Below are 26,609 nucleotides of genomic sequence, written 5' to 3' on the forward strand. Positions count from 1 at the left end.
CAGAGAATGATACAACGATCAGCTACTAGAAAATTTATCAACTTGAAGCAGAGCTCAAAACGCTGGATAGGGAATATTGGTCCAATCCTAACAACATTTCTCTGGTAAATCTGATGAAAACCAAATACGAGCTGAATACTTTATTCAGTAAAAAAAACGTAATATTCCCTGTACAGGCTGAAGCATAGATGGTAGGAATCAGGTGAAAAGGCAGAAAAACTGTTGGCCAGTCAATTGGAATGTAGAGAAACAGATCAACAAGTAGGTGGAATCAGAAATAAGACAGGTAAACTGATTAACCATCATAAAGGAATAAACTATATATTTTGAGACTTCTATCAGGAATTTCTACTTCAGACGGACTTTAGATATGCAGAAAGCAGAGGCATTCTTTCAGATTCTGAACCTTCCTGAACTAACATAGGAAGACAGGAATTGGCTCGACCTCCCTATTACTTTGGAGGAATTAACCGAAACTATAAGACTGGACCTAGTAAATGCATTTTCAGAGATATCGGGCTATAAAGTAAACTGGACCAAATCTGAAGTAATGTACATTATGAGAAATTACTTCCTCAGCTGGAGGTTTCAATGGGTCCCTAAAAACTTGAGGTACCTGGGGATAGCTTTAAATCCTGGTCAGAGAACATGATTTCTGAAAACCTTGACCCACTGTTAGACAAAATTCAACTCCAGTATAAGAGCTGGGATAAGCTACAAACCTCATTATGGGGTAGGATACAGGTTATAAAGATGGTCTTAGCTCCTAAACTGAATTACATCGTCAGCATGTTACCACCGTCCATATCTGTCTATACTTTTAAATCCATAGACAAAATGATTACTGAGTTTGTTTGGGCCTGTAAAAAGGCCAGGATGAAGATTACAGTGAGATTACAGGCAAAGACTGAGAAGGGAGGATTAAAGCTCCCTAACATGCAATTATATCAAGAAGCCTTTGTAGCTTCCCAAATAGGCTCTCTCTTTTTTGAGAACTCGATATAGGCCAGTTTGGGTGGACATGGAAGAAAACGTAATGCTCCATTCATGGGCAACAGATTATTTGAGTCAACAAAAGGTGGGACTGCAGAATCCAATAATGTCCCATACTAAAAATATATGGAGGCAGATTCATAAGAGAGCGAGATCTTCACCATTCTTGACAAGCTCTGCTTCGTTATGGAACAGCCCTAAATAGAAAACAGGGAGACACAAGGTTTTCTGGAAAGGTTGGTCTAGAACGGGGATAAAACATTGGTTGTCTATATCAAGAAAACACTTTTACCTCTTTTGAAGAACTAAGGTCCATGTATCATTTACAGATACAAGACTTTTGGACATATCTCCAGCTGAGAGATTGTATGTTTAAGGTAGGACATAACAACAACAAATTCCCAGTACATTCCAATGTAAGTGTTAAGATAGAGATCCTTTGTAAATTACCATATACCGCAGGGCTTATATATAGCCACTTATAGGTGGATTTAATGGAACTTATAAGGGGCCTATAGGCCGTATGGGAAAAAGACTTGGAGGTAACATTTGGAGAGGAGGAATGGAATGTAATAGTAGAGATGCTCCTCCCTATGAAAGATGCCCGGTCCAAGCTGATTCAATTTAAAGTGTAGTAGAGATGCTCCTCCCTATGAGAGATGCCCGGTCCAAGCTGATTCAATTTAAAGTGTTCAATAGGATCCATTGGACTCCTCTGAGGTTAATCAGAATGGTTTTGATAGAATCCTGTCTATGCTGGAGATGTCAGTCAAGTACATGTAACCGATGTGAAATGGCTAGCTAGTTAGCGGCGGTGGGCGCTAATAGCGTTTCATTCGGTGACGTCACTCGCTCTGAGACCTTGAAGTAGTTGTTCCCCTTGCTCTGCAAGGTCCGCGGCTTTTGTGGAGCGATGGGTAACGATGCTTTGTGGGTGTCAGTTGTCTATGTGTGCAGAGGGTCCCTGGGTCGAGCCCGGGTAGGGGACGGACTAAAGTTAAACTGTTACATTGGTGCCGTGACCCTGGATGCTGCGGAAAAGGAGGAGGACAAAGGGGGGGTGAGTGTAACCGATGTGAAATAGCTAACTAGTTAGCGGTGGTGGGCGCTAATAGCGTTTCAATCGGTGACGTCACTCGCTCTGAGACCTTGAAGTAGTTGTTCCCCTTGCTAAATGTGGAGCGATGGGTAACGATGCTTCGTGGGTGTCAGTTGTGTGCAGAGGGTTCCTGGTTTGAGCCCGGCGAGGGGACGGACTAAAGTCAAACTGTTACATTTAGGTGATAGGATCCATATGTTCTCTAACTGTCCAAGCTCGCATACCTTTTGCAGAAGGTAATGGAAAATACTAGGATATTCTGGGTACCACAATGCCTGCAAATCCTGCTTGGCTATTACTGAATATCACTAACGATATTGATAGACTGAAAAATGAAAAGTTGTTTCCTTTTCATTCTTTATTGTGTGTGCAGTGTGTTCGGAGGGGTTCACGCCCCTTCAACTTTTCCGCATCTTGTTGCGTTGCAGCCTTGTTCTAGAATGGATTAGGTTGGTTTTTTTCCTCGTAGGTCTGCACGCGGTGCCCCATGGTGGCGGGGCGGGGGCAGGTTTGGGGAGCTGTTTTCTCATTGTCATTGTGGGGTGTTGTGTGTGGATTGATGAGGGTGGGGGGTCGGGGGGCCTGGGTGCTTTCCAAATGCGTTGTGTATTCATATCTGTGAAGTTATTGTTTAATGCCAAATGTAATTAAATTGCTTTGTTATTATATCGTGAAAGGAAAAAATAAAAACAATAATAAAAAATTATACTCATTTGGTCGTTAATTTTGACGTTTTAACCGAGAAGATCTTAGTCGCGCAATTTTATATTTAAGTAAGATGTTTGGCGCAGTATTTCTCAATAAAATAAATAGCTTTTTTTTTTTTTTTTTAAAGACTGTTTACTTTGTTGTTATTGGGAAGGGGCCTTGGTGGCCTAGTCTAATTAATATCAAGGCCCCGGCCCCAGAGGAACAACACTGGCATCTGGTTAGGAGGACGGTGTCCCGTCCCACACACACAGGTTCTCTCAGGTTCTCTCTACTGACCCTGGACCAGAGGCCAACATACAATAATACTGATGAGGGGAAGGAATAACCATGTCCATGCCAGGTGTATGGTATTACATGTATATGAGTGAACCTGAAAACTACTGAGGCTGGACATCTCCATCCTCCTGATTCTCTCTCAGCTCTGCAGCAGATTGCCTTGGGACTCCATGAGCTGTCTGTGTTGAGCGCTATGTAGTTTGTTAGACAGAATGTTCTGGCTGCTCCAGTGCACTCAGACACCGTCGGCACAATCGGTCGGAAAGTCTTTCAACGTTTAATGGTATGTGTGAACATCTCTCTCAGGAGCCAAGTAAGTCACCCTCATAAACTATCTGAGCCAAAAAGACGCGATGACAAAGTAATATAGCCTGTGGTCGTATATCATTCCCTCACTATACAGTAGCTGTATGAAACGCAGCACGTAGCTCATGTGGTGCTGCTGGGTAGATGTGTGTGTGTGTGTTTACAGAGGTGTGAATGTGTTAATTAGTCGTAAATCGTGTCTCTCTAACCTTTGGTGGACCGACGTTTGTAATGGTCGCAGTGTTCCAGTGTTGTGGTTGATTCTGTCACAATATATTGCTTCATTATAGTTCATGAGGAAACTATCGGCTTTCCTCTTCAGCTACAGTAACTAGCTAGCTGCTCCCTCTGTCTTCTGCTCCATAGAGGAGAGGAGAGGAGAGGAGAGGAGAGGAGAGGAGAGGAGAGGAGGATATTGGGGTTTGGGATTTTTCCAAATCTCTGCTTCCTCCCCACATCATTATTTTCAATGTGAATCATGCAATTATCATCGTAAAGCCTGGCTTTTTTTGGACTCTGGGCTTTCTCCGTATTTCTATAAATGACTTTCCCTGTCCCCAAATCAAAACCCATGAAGTCGTAATAACAAAGGATCAGTGTACCAAATGGTTTCATTCCGAACGGAACCATTTGCCCTCCATGGACACAAAAAGAGACACTGTTCAAACTTGCAGGCGGACACAAAGGTGCTCGCAAACACACACATACACACATCCATAAGCGCACTCACACAAATCCATTGAGTACATGCACACTCACACACACACACACACACACACACACACACACACACACACACACACACACACACACACACACACACATAACCACAACTACACCAACCGACATGAATAGACAACCCAGTCTTTTTAAAGCACAGATACAGTACTTCAGTGCATGCTCGCAGACACAAATTCTCACAGATTGTAAGTTTACATTTTTATTGTATGAAAGAGAACTCAGTGTGTGGGTGTTTTCATTGATTCAAAGGCATTAAGAATGAATTCACTCAAAGGAGAGGTGAGGAGCTAGTGTGTGAGTGGCAGCTCATATATAAGCCACCTGGTTCTCTCCAGCTCATCTGTGATTTGAGCCTTTGATACGGCTGGCGAAGAGCCTTTTCCAAACAACAGAGAAGAGACTTGGTGCTGAAGGACGACAACAATGGGCCACTTGTCAGCCTGGAGATAAAAAGATGACATCCGTTTTTTTTCCCTCTTGTTTCTCATTTTATATTTTGCTATTTCTTTTTTCAAAGGTTCCTGTAAAAGGGAATGTAGAGGGGAGTGATTTTTTTTCTCTCGATTTCCCCAGTGTCTCCCCCCACCCCTCCTCCTCTTCTTAGTGAGGCCACAGTGAGGCTGCCTCTCAGAGATTCTTGTCTTTCCCTGTGGGCCATGACTGTGTTTACCGATGTATTCCCTCTGTAAGAGACTCCCCCTCTGTACAGAGAACTTTTATGTACCTCCTCTCTCAGACAGACAAACCAGAAGAGTGAATAATATGGCTATGTCAAACTACAGCAGTGCTTTGATAAAAAAACATTCTCCAGCTCGATACATTTTTATGTACAGTGCCTTGCGAAAGTATTCGGCCCCCTTGAACTTTGCGACCTTTTGCCACATTTCAGGCTTCAAACATAAAGATATAAAACTGTATTTTTTTGTGAAGAATCAACAAGAAGTGGGACACAATCATGAAGTGGAACGACATTTATTCGATATTTCAAACTTTTTTAACAAATCAAAAACTGAAAAATTGGGCATGCAAAATTATTCAGCCCCCTTAAGTTAATACTTTGTAGTGCCACCTTTTGCTGCGATTACAGCTGTAAGTCGCTTGGGGTATGTCTCTATCAGTTTTGCACATCGAGAGACTGACATTTTTTCCCATTCCTCCTTGCAAAACAGCTCGAGCTCAGTGAGGTTGGATGGAGAGCATTTGTGAACAGCAGTTTTCAGTTCTTTCCACAGATTCTCGATTGGATTCAGGTCTGGACTTTGACTTGGCCATTCTAACTCCTGGATATGTTTATTTTTGAACCATTCCATTGTAGATTTTGCTTTATGTTTTGGATCATTGTCTTGTTGGAAGACAAATCTCCGTCCCAGTCTCAGGTCTTTTGCAGACTCCATCAGGTTTTCTTCCAGAATGGTCCTGTATTTGGCTCCATCCATCTTCCCATCAATGTTAATCATCTTCCCTGTCCCTGCTGAAGAAAAGCAGGCCCAAACCATGATGCTGCCACCACCATGTTTGACAGTGGGGATGGTGTGTTCAGCTGTGTTGCTTTTACGCCAAACATAACGTTTTGCATTGTTGCCAAAAAGTTCAATTTTGGTTTCATCTGACCAGAGCGCCTTCTTCCACATGTTTGGTGTGTCTCCCAGGTGTCTTGTGGCAAACTTTAAACGACACTTTTTATGGATATCTTTAAGAAATGGCTTTCTTCTTGCCACTCTTCCATAAAGGCCAGATTTGTGCAATATATAGGATTGTTGTCCTATGGACAGAGTCTCCCACCTCAGCTGTAGATCTCTGCAGTTCATCCAGAGTGATCATGGGCCTCTTGGCTGCATCTCTGATCAGTCTTCTCCTTGTATGAGCTGAAAGTTTAGAGGGACGGCCAGGTCTTGGTAGATTTGCAGTGGTCTGATACTCCTTCCATTTCAATATTATCGCTTGCACAGTGCTCCTTGGGATGTTTAAAGCTTGGGAAATATTTTTGTATCCAAATCCGGCTTTAAACTTCTTCACAACAGTATCTCGGACCTGCCTGGTGTGTTCCTTGTTCTTCATGATGCTCTCTGCGCTTTTAACGGACCTCTGAGACTATCACAGTGCAGGTGCATTTATACGGAGACTTGATTACACACAGGTGGATTGTATTTATCATCATTAGTCATTTAGGTCAACATTGGATCATTCAGAGATCCTCACTGAACTTCTGGAGAGAGTTTGCTGCACTGAAAGTAAAGGGGCTGAATAATTTTGCACGCCCAATTTTTCAGTTTTTGATTTGTTAAAAAAGTTTGAAATATCCAATAAATGTCGTTCCACTTCATGATTGTGTCCCACTTGTTGTTGATTCTTCACAAAAAAATACAGTTTTATATCTTTATGTTTGATGCCTGAAATGTGGCAAAATGTCACAAAGTTCAAGGGGGCCGAATACTTTCGCAAGGCACTGTATCTACAACATTTACATGTGATACATGTGAACACTATGCAGATGTTGACCTTAGGATGTTTAAAGGGGCAACTACATTGTTTAAAAGAGAATTAAGAAAACTGAGATAATTAAAACATAAACACAACACAAAAACTAAATCACAACCAGTTCAGAAATATTGTCCTTTCTCCAAAGTTTGTTGAGTGCATGCATTGAAACCATCAGAAAACACAAAACAAAAACTAAATTAGGATACTGAAAACAATTACTGAAAACATTTTATATTTTGGCATCTTAACAGGTAGAAACAGCAGCTAATGGGTGGTTTGGATTTGTAAAAACAGGGTCATTGGTTACAAAGTTGCCTTGTTGTTACTGTGCTTCTCACTGAAACTGGCATTCTATATATGTTTTAGCAAGGAAACAATGTTTCTGCCTTCTATAAACACGTCTAAACAAACAATGTATCTAGCATAAACTGGGACTGAGGCCTATTAAATATACATTTAAATGTGAGGCCAACTGTTCCTAGAGCTACAGAATACACACTTTTTCCAGCTCAAGCCACAAGACTTCATCAAATTTCTCTGCCCTGTGGATTGTTCTAAAAGTGTTTGATATTCCAAGGTGTACGATGCCTTCAAGCTACGCTCAAACCCTACTCCTCAACCAAGCACTCTGGTCTCTGGGCCAGAGCTCCCGCTCAGCCCAGTCAAAACTCTTCTCGGCCCTGTCACCCCAGTGGTGGAACGCGTTTCCCCCTGAAGCTAGGACAGCAGAGTCCCTGCGCATCTTACAAATACGTCTGAAACCCTACCTCTTCAAAGAGTATCTTAAGTAAGACATCTCAGTCGTATTGTCCCACCAAGCTATCTTAAGAGGAATACATTAACTGTGCGTACTACTGCATAAGAGCTTCTGCCAAATTACTACAACGTACAATGTTGTTTAGTGCAAAGCAGAGCACGGGAATAGTGTTGCATTGTCATTGGTAGGTGAGCTAAGCTGCAACAGAACAAAACAGAGGACACTCACATCAGCCAAGCTGTTGTCATAGCGCTCAGGACACGGCTGTGACCTTACTGCGGGGCGCTCGCTGCAGCAGTCCATCGTCATAGTGAAAGCGTCGTAGTGACGTGCCACATTGGATTCTGGGAAAAGGGAGTCGGACACTGAGATAAAGCCAGTGTGGGACATGGAACAGGAGAGTGGTGCAAAAGGTTGTCAAGTTTCACGGAACAATAAGAAACGAGCAGAGCTAATGAGATGGATTAGGTATAGATGAGCGTAAGGGATGACAGAATGGAGTGTAAAAACAGTGATAGTTTGAATGAGAGAGAAAGGGAGATGGATGTAGGACAGAGAGGTGAGCGTAGTGGCGTCACACGGCTACAGGGGGCCAGGATGGCTATGTATAGAGTAGATACACTGTGGAGAGAGCTGGGAGGAGATACACCGTAGCTGTTACTGAGAATGACCTCTCTTAAAGGAAGGTAAGAGAAACTCACGTTTTGTTTCTCTTAATCTCGTTTTTTTTACTGGATATCAACGGCAGCTTTGTGGTTATGAATAGATGACTTAGCCCATGTTGTTTTGAATTAGTTGAAGACAAAAATGATGACAAAGTCTGAGTGCTCAAAGAGAGGAAGTGTAAACTGCAGGGCTGCTGTGAGTCTAATCAGTGCTTCTGTCTGACTCTTCTGTTGAAGTGGAGCGAATGCCTGTGCTCTCAGCCGAGGCAGAGAGGATAGAGGACAGTGCTGAGGACAGGTCCCCAGAGGCCGTCTCGGGCCCCCAGTCCATAAACAGATGTGTCCTTGTCCCCAGTCCCCACTGAGAGAGCGCAGCCACTCAAGTGGCAAAGCAGGTCCAAACAATAGTGACAAATGTAAAGCTAAATATTGGCTTTATCTCCTCAGTAATAAAAGGCCCATGAAATTGATTTAATGCTGCAGCGCCTCTCTTGGGCAGCTTCTTACCGCCTGAACACAAAACAAAGAGCCACAGCGATCTATTAATTAACCCACCTAATCCTGAAAAGTTAATCTCTCTCCACAACTTTGCCTGCCACTAACTTTGAAGCCACAGGGTCAAATGGCAGGGAGGGGAAGATACAGTACTTAGGAAAACAGAGCGAGAAAGAGAAAAGAGTGTTGACTCCAGCAGGGCTCTTCTGCACGGCAACAGCGGGGCTGGCTTTGTGGAAAGGCAGGGATGTGTAACCGTCATTAAGCATAACATCCAAGCTGAGTTGTGTTTTTTTCTGAAGAGATTAAAGAGAGGGTTAGAATATCAAAAGTGCTGTTTGAATCAGGGCCGTCTTAGACTTGAGGGAAATGGGGACTGATTGTGAAAAGCTTTCCGTCTATCGGCTTCTCAGTGTTAGAGGCGTCACTACAGACCCTGGTTAGATTTCAGGCTGTATCACAACACATCCTGCTTATTTCCTTCTGTTTCTGTGAATCTTCCAACTGGGATTGCTGGAAATTGAAAACCTAGGAATTTTGGGGAAGTTACCAGAATTTTGCAACCCTACCCATCACACACTCACGTCTGAGCTGTGAGCTATCTTTCCTGTAACGGCAGGTCTTTGCTTCTCGCCCACCTTCACTGTCCCAGAACGACGGCACCTCACACCAACGTTCTCGCCCACCTTACGGTCCCAGCACGACGGCACCTCACACCAACGTTCTCGCCCACCTTACGGTCCCAGCACGACGGCACCTCACACCAACGTTCTTGCCCACCTTACGGTCCCAGCACGACGGCACCTCACACCAACGTTCTCGCCCACCTTACGGTCCCAGCACGACGGCACCTCACACCAACGTTCTCGCTCATGCTCACATTGTGTCTGCAGAGGTGTGAGTTACATAATTGAAAACCAATGTGTTTTTCACCTCTGCGGTTCCTCTGACCTGCCCTCTTGCCTCCTCCCACCTCCCCCTTGCCTCACCCTCATCAGTCTTTTTGTGAGCCCCTCTGGGCAGAACTGCAGGGGGACGCTGGCCCAGAAAATAGGTCACACCTTGGTGGTCTTCTCACCTCGACAGTATCAGAGAAACACTCCCGACTTCCTCCGGAGAGGGCTCAACACTTCCCCTGTGTGTCTGTCCGGCTGCTTCCCCTGGAACATACACACACAGTACACAAACACAGAATACAACACATAGAGAACACAGAACATATCACACATAACCCAACACAGAACACACACACATAACACAGAACATATCACACACAACCCAACACAGAACACACACACAGAACACAGAACATATCACACACAACCCAACACAGAACACACACACAGAACACCGAACATATCACACACAACCCAACACAGAACACACACACAGAACACAGAACATATCACACACAACCCAACACAGAACACACACACAGAACACAGAACACATCACACAGAACACACACACAACCCAACACAGAACACACACAAATAACACAGAACATATCACACACAACCCAACACAGAACACACACACATAACACAGAACATATCACACACAACCCAACACAGAACACACACACATAACACAGAACATATCACACACAACCCAACACAGAACACACACACAGAACACAGAACATATCACACACAACCCAACACAGAACACACACACAGAACACAGAACATATCACACACAACCCAACACAGAACACACACACAGAACACAGAACATATCACACACAACCCAACACAGAACACACACACAGAACACAGAACACATCACACAGAACACACACACAACCCAACACAGAACACACACAAATAACACAGAACATATCACACACAACCCAACACAGAACACACACACATAACACAGAACATATCACACACAACCCAACACAGAACACACACACAGAACACAGAACATATCACACACAACCCAACACAGAACACACACACAGAACACAGAACATATCACACACAACCCAACACAGAACACACACACACACATAACACAGAACATATCACACACAACCCAACACAGAACACACACACAGAACACAGAACACTTTCTGTTATGAAAAGATCAAGACCACATCTCTCTGGCTGACGAGCTGGCAGGGTAATTAGGAGATTGAATGTTCTCGTTAACAGTACGTTCCTGTCAGGATCATGTGGGCTGTTTGATTATGCAAAAGCATATTAGGGCCAGAGTGAAGAGTCAGGCTAGTCGTCAGGCCTAATGACATGCCATTCCTCTGTGTGAGATAGGGAGGGGAGGGGAGGGGAGGGGCAGCCATCTCTGGTGTCAGGCCCTGGGAAGGGACGAGTCTCTGTCAGCCAGAGATGGGTGTGTTCATTAGAGAGAGAGACTGCGCTGTAATTACATCAATGCTCTAAAAGAGGCATAGACACACTGACTCCACTTGTTGCTTTAATTGCACACTGTAATGATACTGGTATTAGTTAAATTGTTAGAGCACTGCACCGGTATACTGAGTAAATCAGTGGAAGTCCTAATCGGTGTATTTGAACACCATTTTAACATATTAACAGATTGACTCGGAAAGTCACAGTAAAACAACAAATGCACATTTTCTTGCAATGAGTATTGATTGGATATGAACATGACAGTGAGAAGGATAGTTTCCAACCCCTCACAAAATGTCAAGGCTCAATTTGAGTGTCTGAAAATATTTTGATACCTTCACTCATGCATTCAAGTGGCCAATGCTGAATCATACACTAAAAAGAAAAGGTTCTTGGAGAACCCTTTAGGGGTACTTCAAATTGAAACTGTGGGGGAAACCCTATAAGTTCAAAGAACCCCTTTTAGTGGGTCCTCGAAAAACCTTTTTGGATAACTTTTTGGGTTGATTCTTTAACTACCCCCCTTTGTGTAAATGTGATATATATATTTCTTTTGTATTTATTTTTATTTTTTATATATAGATCTTTTTTTTATAAATTAGCAAAAGAAATGAAAAGCATTTTTTGCTTTGTTATTATTGGGTATTTTTTCTAGATTGATGAGGGAAAAAAACAATATAATACATTTTAGAATAAGGCTGCAACGTAACAAAATGTGGAAAAAGTCAAGGGGTCTGAATACAGACACAAAAAATGAGCAGTTCAGTCATCTGTACGCAATACAGCTAGCGTTCAGCATATTCTTATGGCCTACATATTCTTACCTCATTGTTGATTCATATCCATCCAATTGTGTCCATTTTCTGTTTTAGAAAGATTGGCATAAATATGTAAAGATAGATGGTATCATCATAAAACAATATACATTTAGATCATACAAGGGACAAACCTTACCTTAAATTGAGGAGATCTTTACATGTTTCAGTTAAGTGTCTGCACCTGTTGTCCTTTTAAATTCAAGTGTTTCAGTTGGGCAGCTAGGTTCCTGCAAGAACCCCCACCAACTAAGGAGGTTCCTCAATGAACCCCACCTCCTATGGAGTTCTTGGAAGAACCTTTTGGGGTCCATTTTCAGTGCCAAGAACCCTAAGATCTTAGAAGAACCGTTGTTGAACCCCTCATTTTTAAAGTGTAGCAACTGGTATCTTCTGGGGCCAGAAGAAAATACAGGGGACACATTACAGAACCACATCTCCCAGAGAGCAATGCTGTAAAGCTCTAAAGAAGCTGGTCTGTCCCCAGAGTAAAGCCGTTGACATCCCCTCCACGACACCCAGCTGAGATAGTCTCCCCACGCTAAGTGGAAATATGGCACAGAGAGCCTCCACCAAGTGGAGCTCACTGGCTGCTGCTAACTCAGTTAAGAGGCATGCACAACTGGGCCTGATCGAAACGATAGTGAGCGTTTTAAGGCGCCCTAATTATTTAATTTGAGTAAATGATTGTGCCCCCTCCCCCCTGTCAGTTTATCGACAGTGTGACCGGCCCAGCTCCCGGCCCAGCACAGCGTGTGTGTGTGCTGATAATTAGGCGAGTGAAGGCTCAGCATGGAAGAGAGGACCTCCCGCCTACCCTAACCTCTCACAAGATACAGTGTGTGTGAGTGAGTGATTGCATATGTGTGTGTGCACATACATGCGTGTCTATCTATGTGTATGTGCTTATGCACGCATCTTCACAAGTGTACCTCGCTCTCCCTCTCTCTCTCTCTTTCTCTCTGTATAAATGGGAAGGCTGTTTGTCTCTCTCTGTGTCTCTCTCTCACTCGTTCTAACCCTCTCTCTCTCTGTATAAATGGGAGGCTGTTTGTCTCTCTCTGTGTCTCTCTCTCACTTTTTCTCTCCCTCTCTCTCTCTGTATAAATGGGAGGCTGTTTGTCTCTCTCTGTGTCTCTCTCTCACTCTTTCTCTCCCTCTCTCTATCTCTGTATTAATGGGAAGACTGTGTATGTCAGATCCCAGAGCGTGTCGATAGAACACTAGAACACTGTGATGATCTCCTGCTGAGCAGCCTCTGGGTTCAACTAGCTTAGTCTGGGATGACAGTGAGTGACATGTTTCCTCTGTGTGCCCGCAGGTTTCCCGGCGACGGCGTACGGACCGGTGGCGGCAGCGGCGGTGGCAGCAGCGCGTGGCTCAGGTAGGGGGGCCCGAGGACAAGGCATGGCGTACCCGCAGAACACAGGGCCAGGTAAACTCTGCTCTGTCCATGTTCTGTGTGGCTGCTGCTCCCTCCAGCTTCTCCCGCTCCTCTGCTTCTCCTTAGCACACCCATGGAGACATACTTTATGTAGTCCACACACATTGGAGCCCTCAACACTTCTTCTCCAATCCTAACACGGTCTAAGAATGACTCGCCAAAATATTTGGGTGTTTAGGACATAAAGTAGCTCAATCGATTTCGACCAAATTAAAAATGAGTGGCTGAATTCAACTGTTGTGTAGTTCTTCATTGGCGGTGTGATGCGATATGTCTGCCTTAGCCCTCGGTGACTAACACGGCTCCTCCAACCATAAAACCTGGAGACATCCACTCACTGTACACACACATAGCACTGATTGATTAGCTAACAATGTACACACACACACTTCTTCCTGTTTCTCACTCGTCATTGATTCACCAGTCAGCTACATTAACAGATCTGGCTCTGTCCTTCTCAATAACACTAAAGCAATCAATAGCACTGAATAACAACCTTGGTGTTTGAAATTGACAGGCAGCATCCAAGCTCTAGGGAAGACTGTTTTTCTTAATCGGACTCAGGTCATCTGTCTCTGAGTTCTACAGTGCCTCCCGTTGGTGGAGCCTCTGCTATATGTGCTCGTGGTCCTGCAGTATGATCATGTGAATGTAAACCTCAAAGTCCTGTTGAAAACTGTTTGGAAATATATCCTGACCCATCAATACACTCAGGCGCGTTCACCCACACACACCCATTCTTTTCAGCGCAGGGAACACAGGAAGCCAATCAGATGTTATTTCTCTCCAATCAGGCCTCTTCAAAACAAGCAATCTGCCAGAGAATGAGGAGGTTTGAGATGCATGGGGCCCATCATGTACTGCTGTCAGATTGTAACACAACTCTGGGTTGTCTGATAGGGGATGTGTGAGGAGAGAGGTGTAGTGAGGTAATGACAGGGGATGTATGAGGAGGAGGTGAGGACAGAGGTGTAGTGAGGTAATGACAGGGGATGTATGAGGAGGAGGTGAGGACAGAGGTGTAGTGAGGTAATGACAGGGGATGTATGAGGAGGAGGTGAGGACAGATGTGTAGTGAGGTAATGACAGGGGATGTATGAGGAGGAGGTGAGGACAGAGGTGTAGTGAGGTAATGACAGGGGATGTATGAGGAGGAGGTGAGGACAGAGGTGTAGTGAGGTAAATGTTGACCTCACAGGTCTGCTGCAGACTAGGTAATGAGCCATAGGGGACTGTCTCAGCTCTGAGGTTCCAGACACCTGCAGCCCCGTAGTTTACTGCACACATTTTACATTTACATTTGAGTCATTTAGCAGATGCTCTTATCCAGAGTGACTCACAGGAGCAACTAGGGGTAAGGGCCTTACTCAAGGGCACATTGACAGATTTTTCACCTCGTCAGCTTGGGGATTCGAACCAGCGATCTTTAGGTTACTGGCCCAACGCTCTTAACCACTATGTTTCCTGTCGCAAACACACACACACGCACACACACGCGCACACACGCACACACACACACACATACACATACACACATACACACACATGGTAGATAAACAGGGTTGGGTGCTGAGGAAGACGCAGCATGTTTAAACATGACCTTCGTCTCAGCTAATCTCCCGCCCGTCTCCTCTCCGAGCTGCAGCGCCGTGCTGTGCCTGGGTGGACGGGTGCATCTCATTACCGCCCCGCCGCGCTCCTATTTACCCATACGCTTAACATCCCACCGAGCGAGCCTTATACCCCTGCCTCTGTCTTCTCTGCGCCATGTCCCTGCCTGCTCCGCAGAGAGCCAAGGGTAAGTGAAAGACAGTCCCCTATCCCCAACACGAGGCTGTGTCACCCTTTTCTCCTGTCTGGCTCTGACAGCCCACGGCTTAATGACAGCGGACAGATGGACACCGCGCTCACATGGCCTCCCTCTCCGTGACAGGGCAGTGCTGCTGCTGATGACGGACGGGGCTTTTAACTCCTCTGTGAGGCCCTTTTATTTACTCTCTGACTAACGTAATCCCAAGGACTGGCCTCGCTATCACGCCATAACAATGTAGCCCTGAATGACAAGAGTGTAGTCACAATGTTACTCCATGCCTCCCTTCCCAGTGTTTGTCCTTCTGTGCGAATGTAATAGACGAGGAGCCTCTATTACGGAGGTCATCTGAGAACATATTAGAGGATGGACGTATCGAATAGGGATGGCTGTTTGACAGTCACTGATGAATGAAACGCCCTGGAGAAGGTATTGCTTTGTTGGTTTATTACTGGGATATAATCCATAGAGTTGATCAGTGAGGAGACAAAAGCAGTTGTTATTGATGGATCCTCTGTGGCCCTGTCATTCCTATGGACAGAGTGCTCGATCAGGAAATCTAGGGTCTGGTGCACTCTGACCTGACTTTATTGGGCTCCTGAACAATGGGATCAGCCATTACAGTGAGATGCTCGATCACTGGATCGCTCCTCTGATCCTCCAAAAGAAGGAGGTCACTCATCGGAGTGCTGTCTTTTAGATTGGCTCGTTAGCTCGTCATCACTGGGGTCCTTATTGGAGGTGTGCAGGTGTGCTTTTCAACTTGTTGCTTTAGTTTCAAACAGTATTCTATGGGAGATTTCCACAGCCCCATAACTCTGCATTACAGAGAGGGCGACTGTAGCAGATAAACATGCTGCAATACCATACCTTTGAATGCAGAGTGGCAGCATTGTTTCTGTTGCATCAGCCCCATCATGCACCTCTCTCCTAGAACTGAGGAGCTGCGTGAATGTCATGTCAGCCTGGGGTTTAGGCCTTGTTGCCCTTCCTCTCTGATCTCCCCTCCTCCATCGCCTCGGTCCCACTCAACAGAGATATTTCTGCCTGCTCTGTCTCTCCTTCGGGCCCTTTCAGCTTCCTCCAGAGGAATGAGCTCTTATTATGTGCATCGGAAATGAGTGGGATGTTTCAGAGTCTCAGATGAGATGGCCGCTTCTTTTTCTCAAGGCCTCCGCCTGTAAACCTGCATCGTGCATCGATCGCCATGGAATTTCTGCTACTGAGCTCATTAGGGCCGAGGATGCTCTTTTGAGCTTTTATCTTCTTTTTTTATTTTTTATTTTTTATGTTTTGCTTACTCTACCTCTTAACTGTTAACTCTATCTCTCACTCTCTCTTTCCCTCTCTGCTATTCTCTCTCTCTCATTTGCTTCCTCAACCTCTGCCTCCCCTTCTATCTCTCATCCTCACCCTTTCTCTCTCTCCCTGTCTCTCTCCCTGTCTCTCTCCCTGTCTCTCTTTCTGTCTCTCTCCCTGTCTCTCTCCCTGTCTCTCTCCCTGACTCTCTCCCTGTCTCTCTTTCTGTCTCTCTCCCTGACTCTCTCCCTGACTCTCTCCCTGTCTCTCTTTCTGTCTCTCTCCCTGACTCTCTCCCTGACTCTCTCTCTCTCTGTCTCTCTTTCTGTCTCTCTCCCTGACTCTCTCCCTGTCTCTCTTTCTGTCTCTCTCCCTGACTCTCTCCCTGTCTCTCTCCCTGACTCTCTCCCTGTCTCTCTCCCTGACTCTCTTTCTGTCTCTCTCCCTGTCTCTCTCCCTGACTCTCTCCCTGTCTCTCTTTCTGTCTCTCTCACTGACTTTCTTTCTGTCTCTCTCCCTGACGTTCTTTCTGTCTCTCTCCCTGTCTCTCTCCCTGTCTCTCTTTCTGTCTCTCTCCCTGTCTCTCTCCCTGTCTCTCTCCCTGTCTCTCTCCCTGTCTCTCTTTCTGTCTCTCTCCCTGACTCTCTCCCTGTCTCTCTCCCTGACTCTCTCCCTGTGTCTCTCCCTGTCTCTCTCCCTGTCTCTCTCCCTGACTCTCTCCCTGACTCTCTCCCTGTCTCTCTCCCTGACTCTCTCCCTGTCTCTCTTTCTGTCTCTCTCCCTGACTCTCTTCCTGTTTCTCTCCCTGTCTCTCTTTCTGTCTCTCTCCCTGACTCTCTTTCTGTCTCTCTCCCTGTCTCTCCCTGTCTCTCTTTCTGTCTCTCTCCCTGACTCTTTCTGTCTCTCTCCCTGTCTCTCTTTCTGTCTCTCTCCCTGACTGTCTTTCTGTCTCTCTCCCTGACTCTATTTCTGTCACTCTCCCTGACTCTCTTTCTGTCTCTCTCCCTGTCTCTCTTTCTGTCTCTCTCCCTGTCTCTCTTTCTGTCTCTGTCCCTGTCTCTCTTTCTGTCTCTCTTTCTGTCTCTCTCCCTGTCTCTCTTTCTGTCACTCTCCCTGACTCTCTTTCTGTCACTCTCCCTGACTCTCTTTCTGTCTCTCTCCCTGTCTCTCTCTCTGACTCTCTCTCTGTCTCTCTCCCTGTCTCTCTCCCTGTCTCTGTTTCTGTCTCTCTCCCTGACTCTCTTTCTGTCTCTCTCCCTGACTCTCTTTCTGTCTCTCTCCCTGACCCTCTTTCTGTCTCTCTCCCTCTCTCCCTGACTCTCTCCCTGTCTCTCTCTCTGTCTCTCTTTCTGTCTCTCTCCCTGACTCTCTCCCCGACTATCTTTCTGTCTCTCTCCCCGTCTCTCTTTCTGTCTCTCTCCCTGTTTCTATTTCTGTCTCTCTCCCTGACTCTCTTTCTGTCTCTCTCCCTGACTCTTTTTCTGTCTCTCCCTGTCTCTCTTTCTGTCTCTCTCCCTGACTCTCTTTCTGTCTCTCTCTCTGTCTCTCTTTCTGTCTCTCTCCCTGACTCTCTTTCTGTCTCTCTCCCTGACTCTCTTTCTGTCTCTCTCCCTGACTCTCTTTCTGTCTCTCTCCCTGACTCTCTTTCTGTCTCTCTCCCTGACTCTCTTTTTGTCTCTCTCCCTGTCTCTCTTTCTGTCTCTCTCCCTGTCTCTCTTTCTGTCTCTCTCCCTGTCTCTTTCTGTCTCTCTCCCTGACTCTCTTTCTGTCTCTCTCCCTGTCTCTCTTTCTATCTCTCTTTCTGTCTCTCCCCCTGTCTCTCTTTCTGTCTCTCTTTCTGTCTCTCTCCCTGACTCTCTTTCTGTCTCTCTCCCTGTCTCTCTTTCTCTCTCTCTCCCTGTCTCTCTTTCTGTCTCTTTCCCTGTCTATCTTTCTCTCTCTCTCCCTGTCTCTCTTTCTGTCTATAACCCTGTCTCTCTTTCTGACTTTCTCCTTGTCTATCACCCTGTCTCTCTTTCTGTATCTCTCCCTGTCTCTCTTTCTGTCTCTCTCTCTGTCTCTCTCCCTGTCTCTCCTTTTGTCTCTCTCCCTGTCTCTCTTTCTGTCTCTCTCCCTGTCTCTCTTTCTGTCTATCACCCTGTCTCTCTTTCTGACTTTCTCCCTGTCTATCACCCTGTCTCTCTTTCTGTCACTCTCCCTGTCTCTCTTTCTGTCTCTCTCCCTGTCTCTCTCCCTGACTCTCTCCCTGTCTCTCTCCCTGTCTCTCTTTCTGTCTCTCTCCCTGACTCTCTCCCTGTCTCTCTCCCTGTCTCTCTTTCTGTCTCTCTCCCTGTCTCTCTCCCTGACTCTCTCCCTGACTCTCTCCCTGTCTCTCTCCCTGACTCTCTCCCTGTCTCTCTTTCTGTCTCTCTCCCTGACTCTTTTTCTGTCTCTCTCCCTGTCTCTCTTTCTGTCTCTCTCCCTGACTCTCTTCCTGTTTCTCTCCCTGTCTCTCTTTCTGTCTCTCTCCCTGACTCTCTTTCTGTCTCTCTCCCTGACTCTATTTCTGTCACTCTCCCTGACTCTCTTTCTGTCTCTCTCCCTGTCTCTCTTTCTGTCTCTCTCCCTGTCTCTCTTTCTGTCTCTGTCCCTGTCTCTCTTTCTGTCTCTCTTTCTGTCTCTCTCCCTGTCTCTCTTTCTGTCACTCTCCCTGACTCTCTTTCTGTCACTCTCCCTGACTCTCTTTCTGTCTCTCTCCCTGTCTCTCTCTCTGACTCTCTCTCTGTCTCTCTCCCTGTCTCTCTCCCTGTCTCTGTCTCTGTCTCTCTCCCTGACTCTCTTTCTGTCTCTCTCCCTGACTCTCTTTCTGTCTCTCTCCCTGACCCTCTTTCTGTCTCTCTCCCTCTCTCCCTGACTCTCTCTCTGTCTCTCTCTCTGTCTCTCTTTCTGTCTCTCTCCCTGACTCTCTCCCCGACTATCTTTCTGTCTCTCTCCCCGTCTCTCTTTCTGTCTCTCTCCCTGTCTCTGTTTCTGTCTCTCTCCCTGACTCTCTTTCTGTCTCTCTCCCTGACTCTTTTTCTGTCTCTCCCTGTCTCTCTTTCTGTCTCTCTCCCTGACTCTCTTTCTGTCTCTCTCCCTGTCTCTCTTTCTGTCTCTCTCCCTGACTCTCTTTCTGTCTCTCTCCCTGACTCTCTTTCTGTCTCTCTCCCTGACTCTCTTTCTCTCTCTCCCTGACTCTCTTTCTGTCTCTCTCCCTGACTCTCTTTTTGTCTCTCTCCCTGTCTCTCTTTCTGTCTCTCTCCCTGACTCTCTTTCTGTCTCTCTCCCTGACTCTCTTTCTGTCTCTCTCCCTGACTCTCTTTCTGTCTCTCTCCCTGTCTCTTTTTCTATCTCTCTTTCTGTCTCTCCCCCTGTCTCTCTTTCTGTCTCTCTTTCTGTCTCTCTCCCTGTCTCTCTTTCTGTCTCTTTCCCTGTCTCTCTTTCTCTCTCTCTCCCTGTCTCTCTTTCTGTCTATAACCCTGTCTCTCTTTCTGACTTTCTCCTTGTCTATCACCCTGTCTCTCTTTCTGTCTCTCTCCCTGTCTCTCTTTCTGTCTCTCTCTCTGTCTCTCTCCCTGTCTCTCCTTTTGTCTCTCTCCCTGTCTCTCTTTCTGTCTCTCTCCCTGTCTCTCTTTCTGTCTCTCTTTCTGACTTTCTCCCTGTCTATCACCCTGTCTCTCTTTCTGTCACTCTCCCTGTCTCTCTTTCTGTCTCTCTCCCTGACTCTCTTTCTGTCTCTCTCACTGTCTCTCTTTCTGTCACTCTCCCTGTCTCTCTTTCTGTCTCTCTCCCTGACTCTCTTTCTGTCACTCTCCCTGTCTCTCTTTCCGTCACTCTCCCTGTCTCTCTTTCCGTCTCTCTCCCTGACTCTCTTTCTGTCTCTCTCCCTGACTCTCTTTCTGTCTCTCTCCCTGACTCTCTCTGTCTCTCTCCCTGACTCTCTCCCTGTCTCTCTTTCTGTCTCTCTCCATTTCTCTCTTGCTGTCTCTCTTTCTGTCTCTCTCCCTGTCTCTCTTTCTCTCACTCTCCCTGACTCTCTGTCTCTCTCCCGGTCTTTCTTTCTGTCTCTCTCCCTGACTCTATTTATGTCTATCACCCTGTCTCTATTTCTGTCTCTCTCTCTGTCTCTCTCTCTGTCTCTCTCCCTGTCTCTCTCCCTGTCTCTCTTTCTGTCTCTCTCCCTGTCTCTCGTTCTGTCTCTCTCCCTGTCTCTCTCCCTGTGTGTTCCCCCCCCCCATCTCTCTCTCTACCTTTCCCTGTCAATATTTCTCTCTCTGGCTACCTTTCCCTGTCTCTCTCTCTCTCTCTACATTTTCCTGTTTTGCTCTCTCTCTCGCACTACTTTTCCCTGTCTCACTCTCTTCCTTTCCCCCTCTCTCTCTCTCTCTCTTTACCTTTCCCTGTCTCGCTCACCTCTCTCTCTACCATTCCCTGTTCTTCTCTCTCTCTCTACCTTTCCCTGTTCTTCTCTCTCTCTCTACCTTTCCCTGTCCTTCTCTCTCTACCTTTCCCTGTTCTTCTCTCTCTCTCTACCTTTCCCTGTCCTTCTCTCTCTACCTTTCCCTGTCCTTCTCTCTCTACCTTTCCCTGTTCTTCTCTCTCTCTCTCTACCTTTCCCTGTCCTTCTCTCTCTACCTTTCCCTGTTCTTCTCTCTCTCTCTACCTTTCCCTGTCCTTCTCTCTCTACCTTTCCCTGTTCTTCTCTCTCTCTACCATTCCCTGTCCCTCTCTCTCTCTACCTTTCCCTGTCCTTCTCTCTCTACCTTTCCCTGTTCTTCTCTCTCTCTCTACCTTTCCCTGTCCTTCTCTCTCTACCTTTCCCTGTTCTTCTCTCTCTCTACCATTCCATGTCCCTCTCTCTCTCTACCTTTCCCTGTCCTTCTCTCTCTACCTTTCCCTGTTCTTCTCTCTCTCTCTACCTTTCCCTGTCCTTCTCTCTCTACCCTTCCCTGTCCTCTCTCTCTCTACCTTTCCCTGGCCTTCTCTCTCTACCTTTCCCTGTTCTTCTCTCTCTCTCTCTACCTTTCCCTGTCCTTCTCTCTCTACCTTTCCCTGTCCTTCTCTCTCTACCTTTCCCTGTCCTTCTATCTCTACCTTTCCCTGTTCTTCTCTCTCTCTCTACCTTTCCCTGTCCTTCTCTCTCTACCTTTCCCTGTCCTTCTCTCTCTACCTTTCCCTGTCCTTCTCTCTCTACCTTTCCCTGTCCTTCTCTCTCTACCTTTCCTTGTCCTTCTCTCTCTACCTTTCCCTGTCCTTCTCTCTCTACCTTTCCCTGTTCTTCTCTCTCTCTCTCTACCTTTCCCTGTCCTTCTCTCTCTACCTTTCCCTGTTCTTCTCTCTCTCTCTCTACCTTTCCCTGTCCTTCTCTCTCTACCTTTCCCTGTTATTCTCTCTCTCTCTACCTTTCCCTGTCCTTCTCTCTATACCTTTCCCTGTCCTCTCTCTCTCTACCTTTCCCTGTCCTTCTCTCTCTACCTTTCCCTGTCCTCTATCTCTCTACCATTCCCTGTTCTTCCCTCTCTCTACCTTTCCCTGTCCTTCTCTCTCTCTCTCTACCTTTCCCTGTCCTGCTCTCTCTCTACCTTTCCCTGTTCTTCTCTCTCTATCTAACTTTCCCTGTTCTTCTCTCTCTCTCTACACCTTTCTCTGTCCTTCTCTCTCTACCTTTCCCTGTCCTCTCTCTCTACCATTCCCTGTTCTTCTCTCTCTCTACCTTTCCCTGTCCTCTCTCTACCTTTCCCTGTCCTCTCTCTCTCTCTACCATTCCCTGTTCTTCCCTCTCTATAACTTTCCCTGTCCTCTCGCTCTCTCTACCTTTCCCTGTTTTTCTCTCTCTCTCTACATTTCCCTGTCCTCTCTCTCTCTCTACCTTTCCCTGTCCTGTCCTGCTCTCTCTCTCTACCTTTCCCTGTCCTGCTCTCTCTCTCTACCTTTCCCTGTCCTGCTCTCTCTCTCTACATTTCCCTGTCCTGCTCTCTCTCTCTACCTTTCCCTGTCCTGCTCTCTCTCTCTACCTTTCCCTGTCCTGCTCTCTCTCTCTACCTTTCCCTGTCCTCTCTCTCTCTCTACCTTTCCCTGTCCTGCTCTCTCTCTCTTCCTTTCCCTGTCCTGCTCTCTCTCTCTGCCTTTCCCTGTCCTCTCTCCTTACCTTTCCCTGTTCCCTCTCTCTACCATTCCCTGTCCTTCTCTCTCTCTCTACCTTTCCCTGTCCTGCTCTCTCTCTCTACCTTTCCCTGTCCTGCTCTCTCTCTCTACCTTTCCCTGTCCTGCTCTCTCTCTCTCTACCTTTCCCTGTCCTCTCTCTCTACCTTTCCCTGTCCTGCTCTCTCTCTCTGCCTTTCCCTGTCCTCTCTCTCTTCCTTTCCCTGTCCTGCTCTCTCTCTACATTTCCCTGTCCTCTCTCTCTCTCTTCCTTTCCCTGTCCTTCTCTCTCTCTCTCTCTACATTTGACTGTTCTTCTCTCTCTCTCTTCCTTTCCCTGTCCCCTCTCTCTCTCTACCTTTCCCTGTCCTTCTCTCTCTCTCTCTACCTTTACCTGTCCTCTCTCTCTCTCTCTCTACATTTCCCTGTCCTCTCTCTCTCTACATTTCCCTCTCCTCTCACTCTCTACCTTTCCCTGTCCCTCTCTCTACCTTTCCCTGACCCTCTCTCTCTCTACCTATCCCTGTCCTTCTCTCTCTCTCTACCTTTCCCTGTCCTCTCTCTCTCTACATTTCCCTGTCCAATCTCTCTCTCTCTCTACATTTCCCTGTCCTCTCTCTCTCTACCTTTCCCTGTCCTTCTCTCTCTCTCTACCTTTCCCTGTCATTCTCTCTCTCTCTAACATTCCCTGTCCTTCTCTCTCTCTCTACCATTCCCTGTCCTTCTCTCTCTCTCTCTACCTTTCTCTGTTCTTCTCTCTCTCTACCTTTCCCTGTCCTGCTCTCTCTCTCTACCTTTCCCTGTCATTCTCCCACCCCTCTTTTCTCTTCTCTGTCTGCCACACCCTCCTTCCCTTGTGAGTAAGTGGTTGTCAGTAAGACTCAGTGGGAGCGGATCAGTCTCGTCAGCTGAAGAGACTCATTACATGTCTGGTTCTCCTGGCCAACAGTCCCTTGGTACACAATAAGTGCATTGTGCTGAAGGTTAACGTGGCTTTAGTTCCCTCCAATATTATTTCTGGAATAAGCACATCTCTCAGGGCCTTTTCTATGGCCAATCAATGCTGTCTTTAGGCCCCCAGTGACCTGTGAAACACTGAGGATATGCTTTAATGTGACCTTTCCCACTGCACAGTGCACAGTATAATGCTTTGGTAGTCATATTTCTATGCCTGAAATGGACCCCATACTGTATAATAGTGCTATTAAGCAGCACCTGCTAGTGTAACATGTTGTTTTCAGAGGGAATTAAACAGTGAAATAGGTTTAGGGATGTGTTGTTTTCAACATACACAATTTACACTCTGCAACATTGTTTTTGAAAGAAAGGCACATTTTCCGTCCATTAAAATAACATCAACTTGATCAGAAATACAGTGTAGACATTGTTAATGTTGTAAATGACTATTGCAGCTGGAAACAGCAGATTTTTTATGGAATATCTACATAGGCGTACAGAGGCCCATTATCAGCAACCATCACTCCTGTGTTCCAATGGTACGTTGTGTTAGCTAATCCAAGTTTATAATTTGAAAAGACTAATTGATCATTAGAAAACCCTTTTGCAATTATGTTAGCACAGCTGACAACTGTTGTCTGATTAAAGAAGCAATAAAACTGGCCTTCTTTAGACTAGTTGAGTATCTGGAGCATCAGCATTTGTGGGGTTGATTACAGGCTCAAAAGTTTCATTAAATGGTACCTGCAAAACACCAGTCTCAACGTCAACAGTGAAGAGGCGACTCCGGGATGCTGGCAGTTTTCAGCTGTGGCAATATAATTGCAAAAGGCTTTTCTAATGATCAATTCGCCTTTTCAAATGATAAACTTGGATTAGCTAACACAACGTGCCATTGGAACACAGGAGTGATGGTTGCTGATAATGGGCCTCTGTACGCCTATGTAGATATTTCATGTCAAATCTGCTGTTTCCAGCTGCAATAGTCATTTACAACATTAACAATATCTACAATGTATTTCTGATCAATTTGATGTTATTTTAATGGACAAAAAATGTGCTTTTCTTTCAAAAACAAGGACATTTCTAAGTGACCCCAAACTTTTGAACGATAGTGTACATCTGTGATGATGTATCATTGACATAGATACAGTTGAAGTTTACATACACTTTAGCCAAATACATTTAAACTCAGTTTTTCACAATTCCTGACATTTAATCCTAGTTAAAATGTTCTGTCTTAGGTCAGTTAGGATCACCACTTTATTTTAAGAACGTGTAATGCCAGAATAATCGTAGAGAGAATGATTTATTTCAGCTTTTATTTCTTTCACCACATTCCCAGTGGGTCAGAAGTTTACATACACTCAATTAGTATTTGGTAGCATTGCCTTTAAATTGTTTAACTTGGGGCAAACGTTTCGGGTAGCCTTCCACAAGCTTCCCACAATAAGTTGGGTGAATTTTGGCCCATTCCTCCTGACAGATCTGGTGTAACTGAGTCAGGTTTGTATGCCTCCTGGCTCGCACACACTTTTTTAGTTCTGCCCACAAATTTTCTATAGGTATGAGGTCAGGGCTTTGTGATGGCCACTCCAATACCTTGATTTTGTTGTCCCTTAAGCCATTTTGCCACAACTTTGGAAGTATGCTTGGGGTCATTGTTCATTTGGAAGACCCATTTGCGACCAAGCTTTAACTTCCTGACTGATGTCTTGAGATGTTGCTTCAATATATCCACATAATAATCCTACCTCATGATGCCATCTATTTTGTGAAGTGCACCAGTCCCTCCTGCAGCAAAGCACCCCCACAACATGATGCTGCCACCCCCGTGCTTCACGGTTGGGATTGTGTTTTTCGGCTTGCAAGACTCCTCCTTTCTCCTCCAAACATAATGATGGTCATTACGGCCAAACAGTTCTATTTTTGTTTCATCAGACCAGAGGACATTTCTCCAAAAAGTACGATCTTTGTCCCCATGTGCAGTTGCAAACCATAGTCTGGCTTTTTTATGGCGGTTTTGGAGCAGTGGCTTCTACCTTGCTGAGCGGCCTTTCAGGTTATGTCGATTTTACTGTGGATATAGATACATTTGTACCTGTTTCCTCCAGCATCTTCACAAGGTCCTTTGCTGTTGTTCTGGGATTGATTTGCACTTTTCGCCACAAAGTACGTTCATCTCTAGGTGACAGAACGCGTCTCCTTCCTGAGCGGTATGACGGCTGAGTGGTCCCATGGTGTTTATACTTGCGTACTATTGTTTGTACAGATGAAAGTTGTACCTTCAGGTGTTTGGAAATTGCTCCCAAGGATGAACCAGACTTGTGAAGGTCTACAATTATTTTTCTGAGGTCTTGGCTGATTTCTTTTGATTTTCCCATGATGTCAAGCAAAGAGGCACTGAGTTTGAAAGTAGGCCTTGAAATACATCCACAGTTACCCCACCAATTGACTCAAATTTTGTCAATTAGTCTATCAGAAGCTTCTAAAGCCATGAATTTTCCAAGCTGTTAAAAGGCACAGTCAACTTAGTGTGTGTAAACTTCTGACCCACTGGAATTGTGATGCAGTGAATTATAAGTCAAATAATCTGTAAACAATTGCTGCAAAAAGTACTTGTCATGCACAAAGTAGATGTCCAAAATCCCCAGGAAAACTGTTATCCTATGGTTCTATTCTGCCTTAAAGAAGAGGGTTTTTCAGTATTCTCCTCCACTGAAACCTGGCTGTTTTGTTTTCCACTGATCAACCCACAGCTTGCTTGAAGAGGGAAATAATTTGGCACATTTTGACACATTATCTGAGATCATTATCCATTTCCTCCCAACAAGCTCTGTGATCCTGGGAAGTGCCCCAGAGGAGTCTGGGATTGGCTGCGTTTGCTGGGCTAAATTAATCTGGCTCCCCGGGCCCCACGGGTGCTCAGGTCCGTCCGTTCGCCCCAGATGCTGCTCCGCTTAGCTTAGCTCAGTGACGTGCTCAGAAGAGCATCACATGTCCTGGGTATAGCATGCCAAACCAATCCATATGACAGTGTTTTCCCCCAGTTTGACTGGGGCCCAGGGAGAAGATGTGACACTTTGGGGATGGCAAGGCGTCCCTGTCCCCTTCTCGCCTGCTCCTGTCCTGTCCCAGTGCAGTTGCTCACACAGCTGTGGCTGGCAGATGTTCAGGGGTCACTGGGGAGAAGTCCCTGGAGGTTGATCCATGCTGAGCCTCTCCC

General features: G+C 45.8%; 1 protein-coding gene across 20 annotated transcripts in view; it reads left to right on the forward strand.

Annotated features, from left to right (window-relative positions):
* The window catches only part of LOC139422951 (RNA-binding protein Musashi homolog 2), a 351,371-nt gene that overhangs the window by 305,726 nt on the left and 19,036 nt on the right, over positions 1-26,609 (forward strand). For 13 of the 20 annotated variants that reach the window (XR_011635772.1, XR_011635776.1, XR_011635774.1 and 10 more), the window contains exon 11: positions 13,036-13,098. Coding sequence is in view for 12 of the 20 variants with exons in the window: in XM_071174456.1 (XP_071030557.1) it covers positions 13,036-13,098 (63 nt within the window). In the remaining 8 variants the exon portion in view is untranslated. Of the gene's footprint in view, positions 1-13,035; positions 13,150-26,609 lie in introns of all 20 variants that reach the window. The other 7 variants (XR_011635773.1, XR_011635777.1, XM_071174454.1 and 4 more) reach the window with 1 other exon arrangement.

The sequence above is a fragment of the Oncorhynchus clarkii genome, chromosome 12 (genome assembly GCF_045791955.1).
Source record: "Oncorhynchus clarkii lewisi isolate Uvic-CL-2024 chromosome 12, UVic_Ocla_1.0, whole genome shotgun sequence".
In the NCBI taxonomy this organism is placed as follows: Eukaryota; Metazoa; Chordata; class Actinopteri; order Salmoniformes; family Salmonidae; genus Oncorhynchus; species Oncorhynchus clarkii.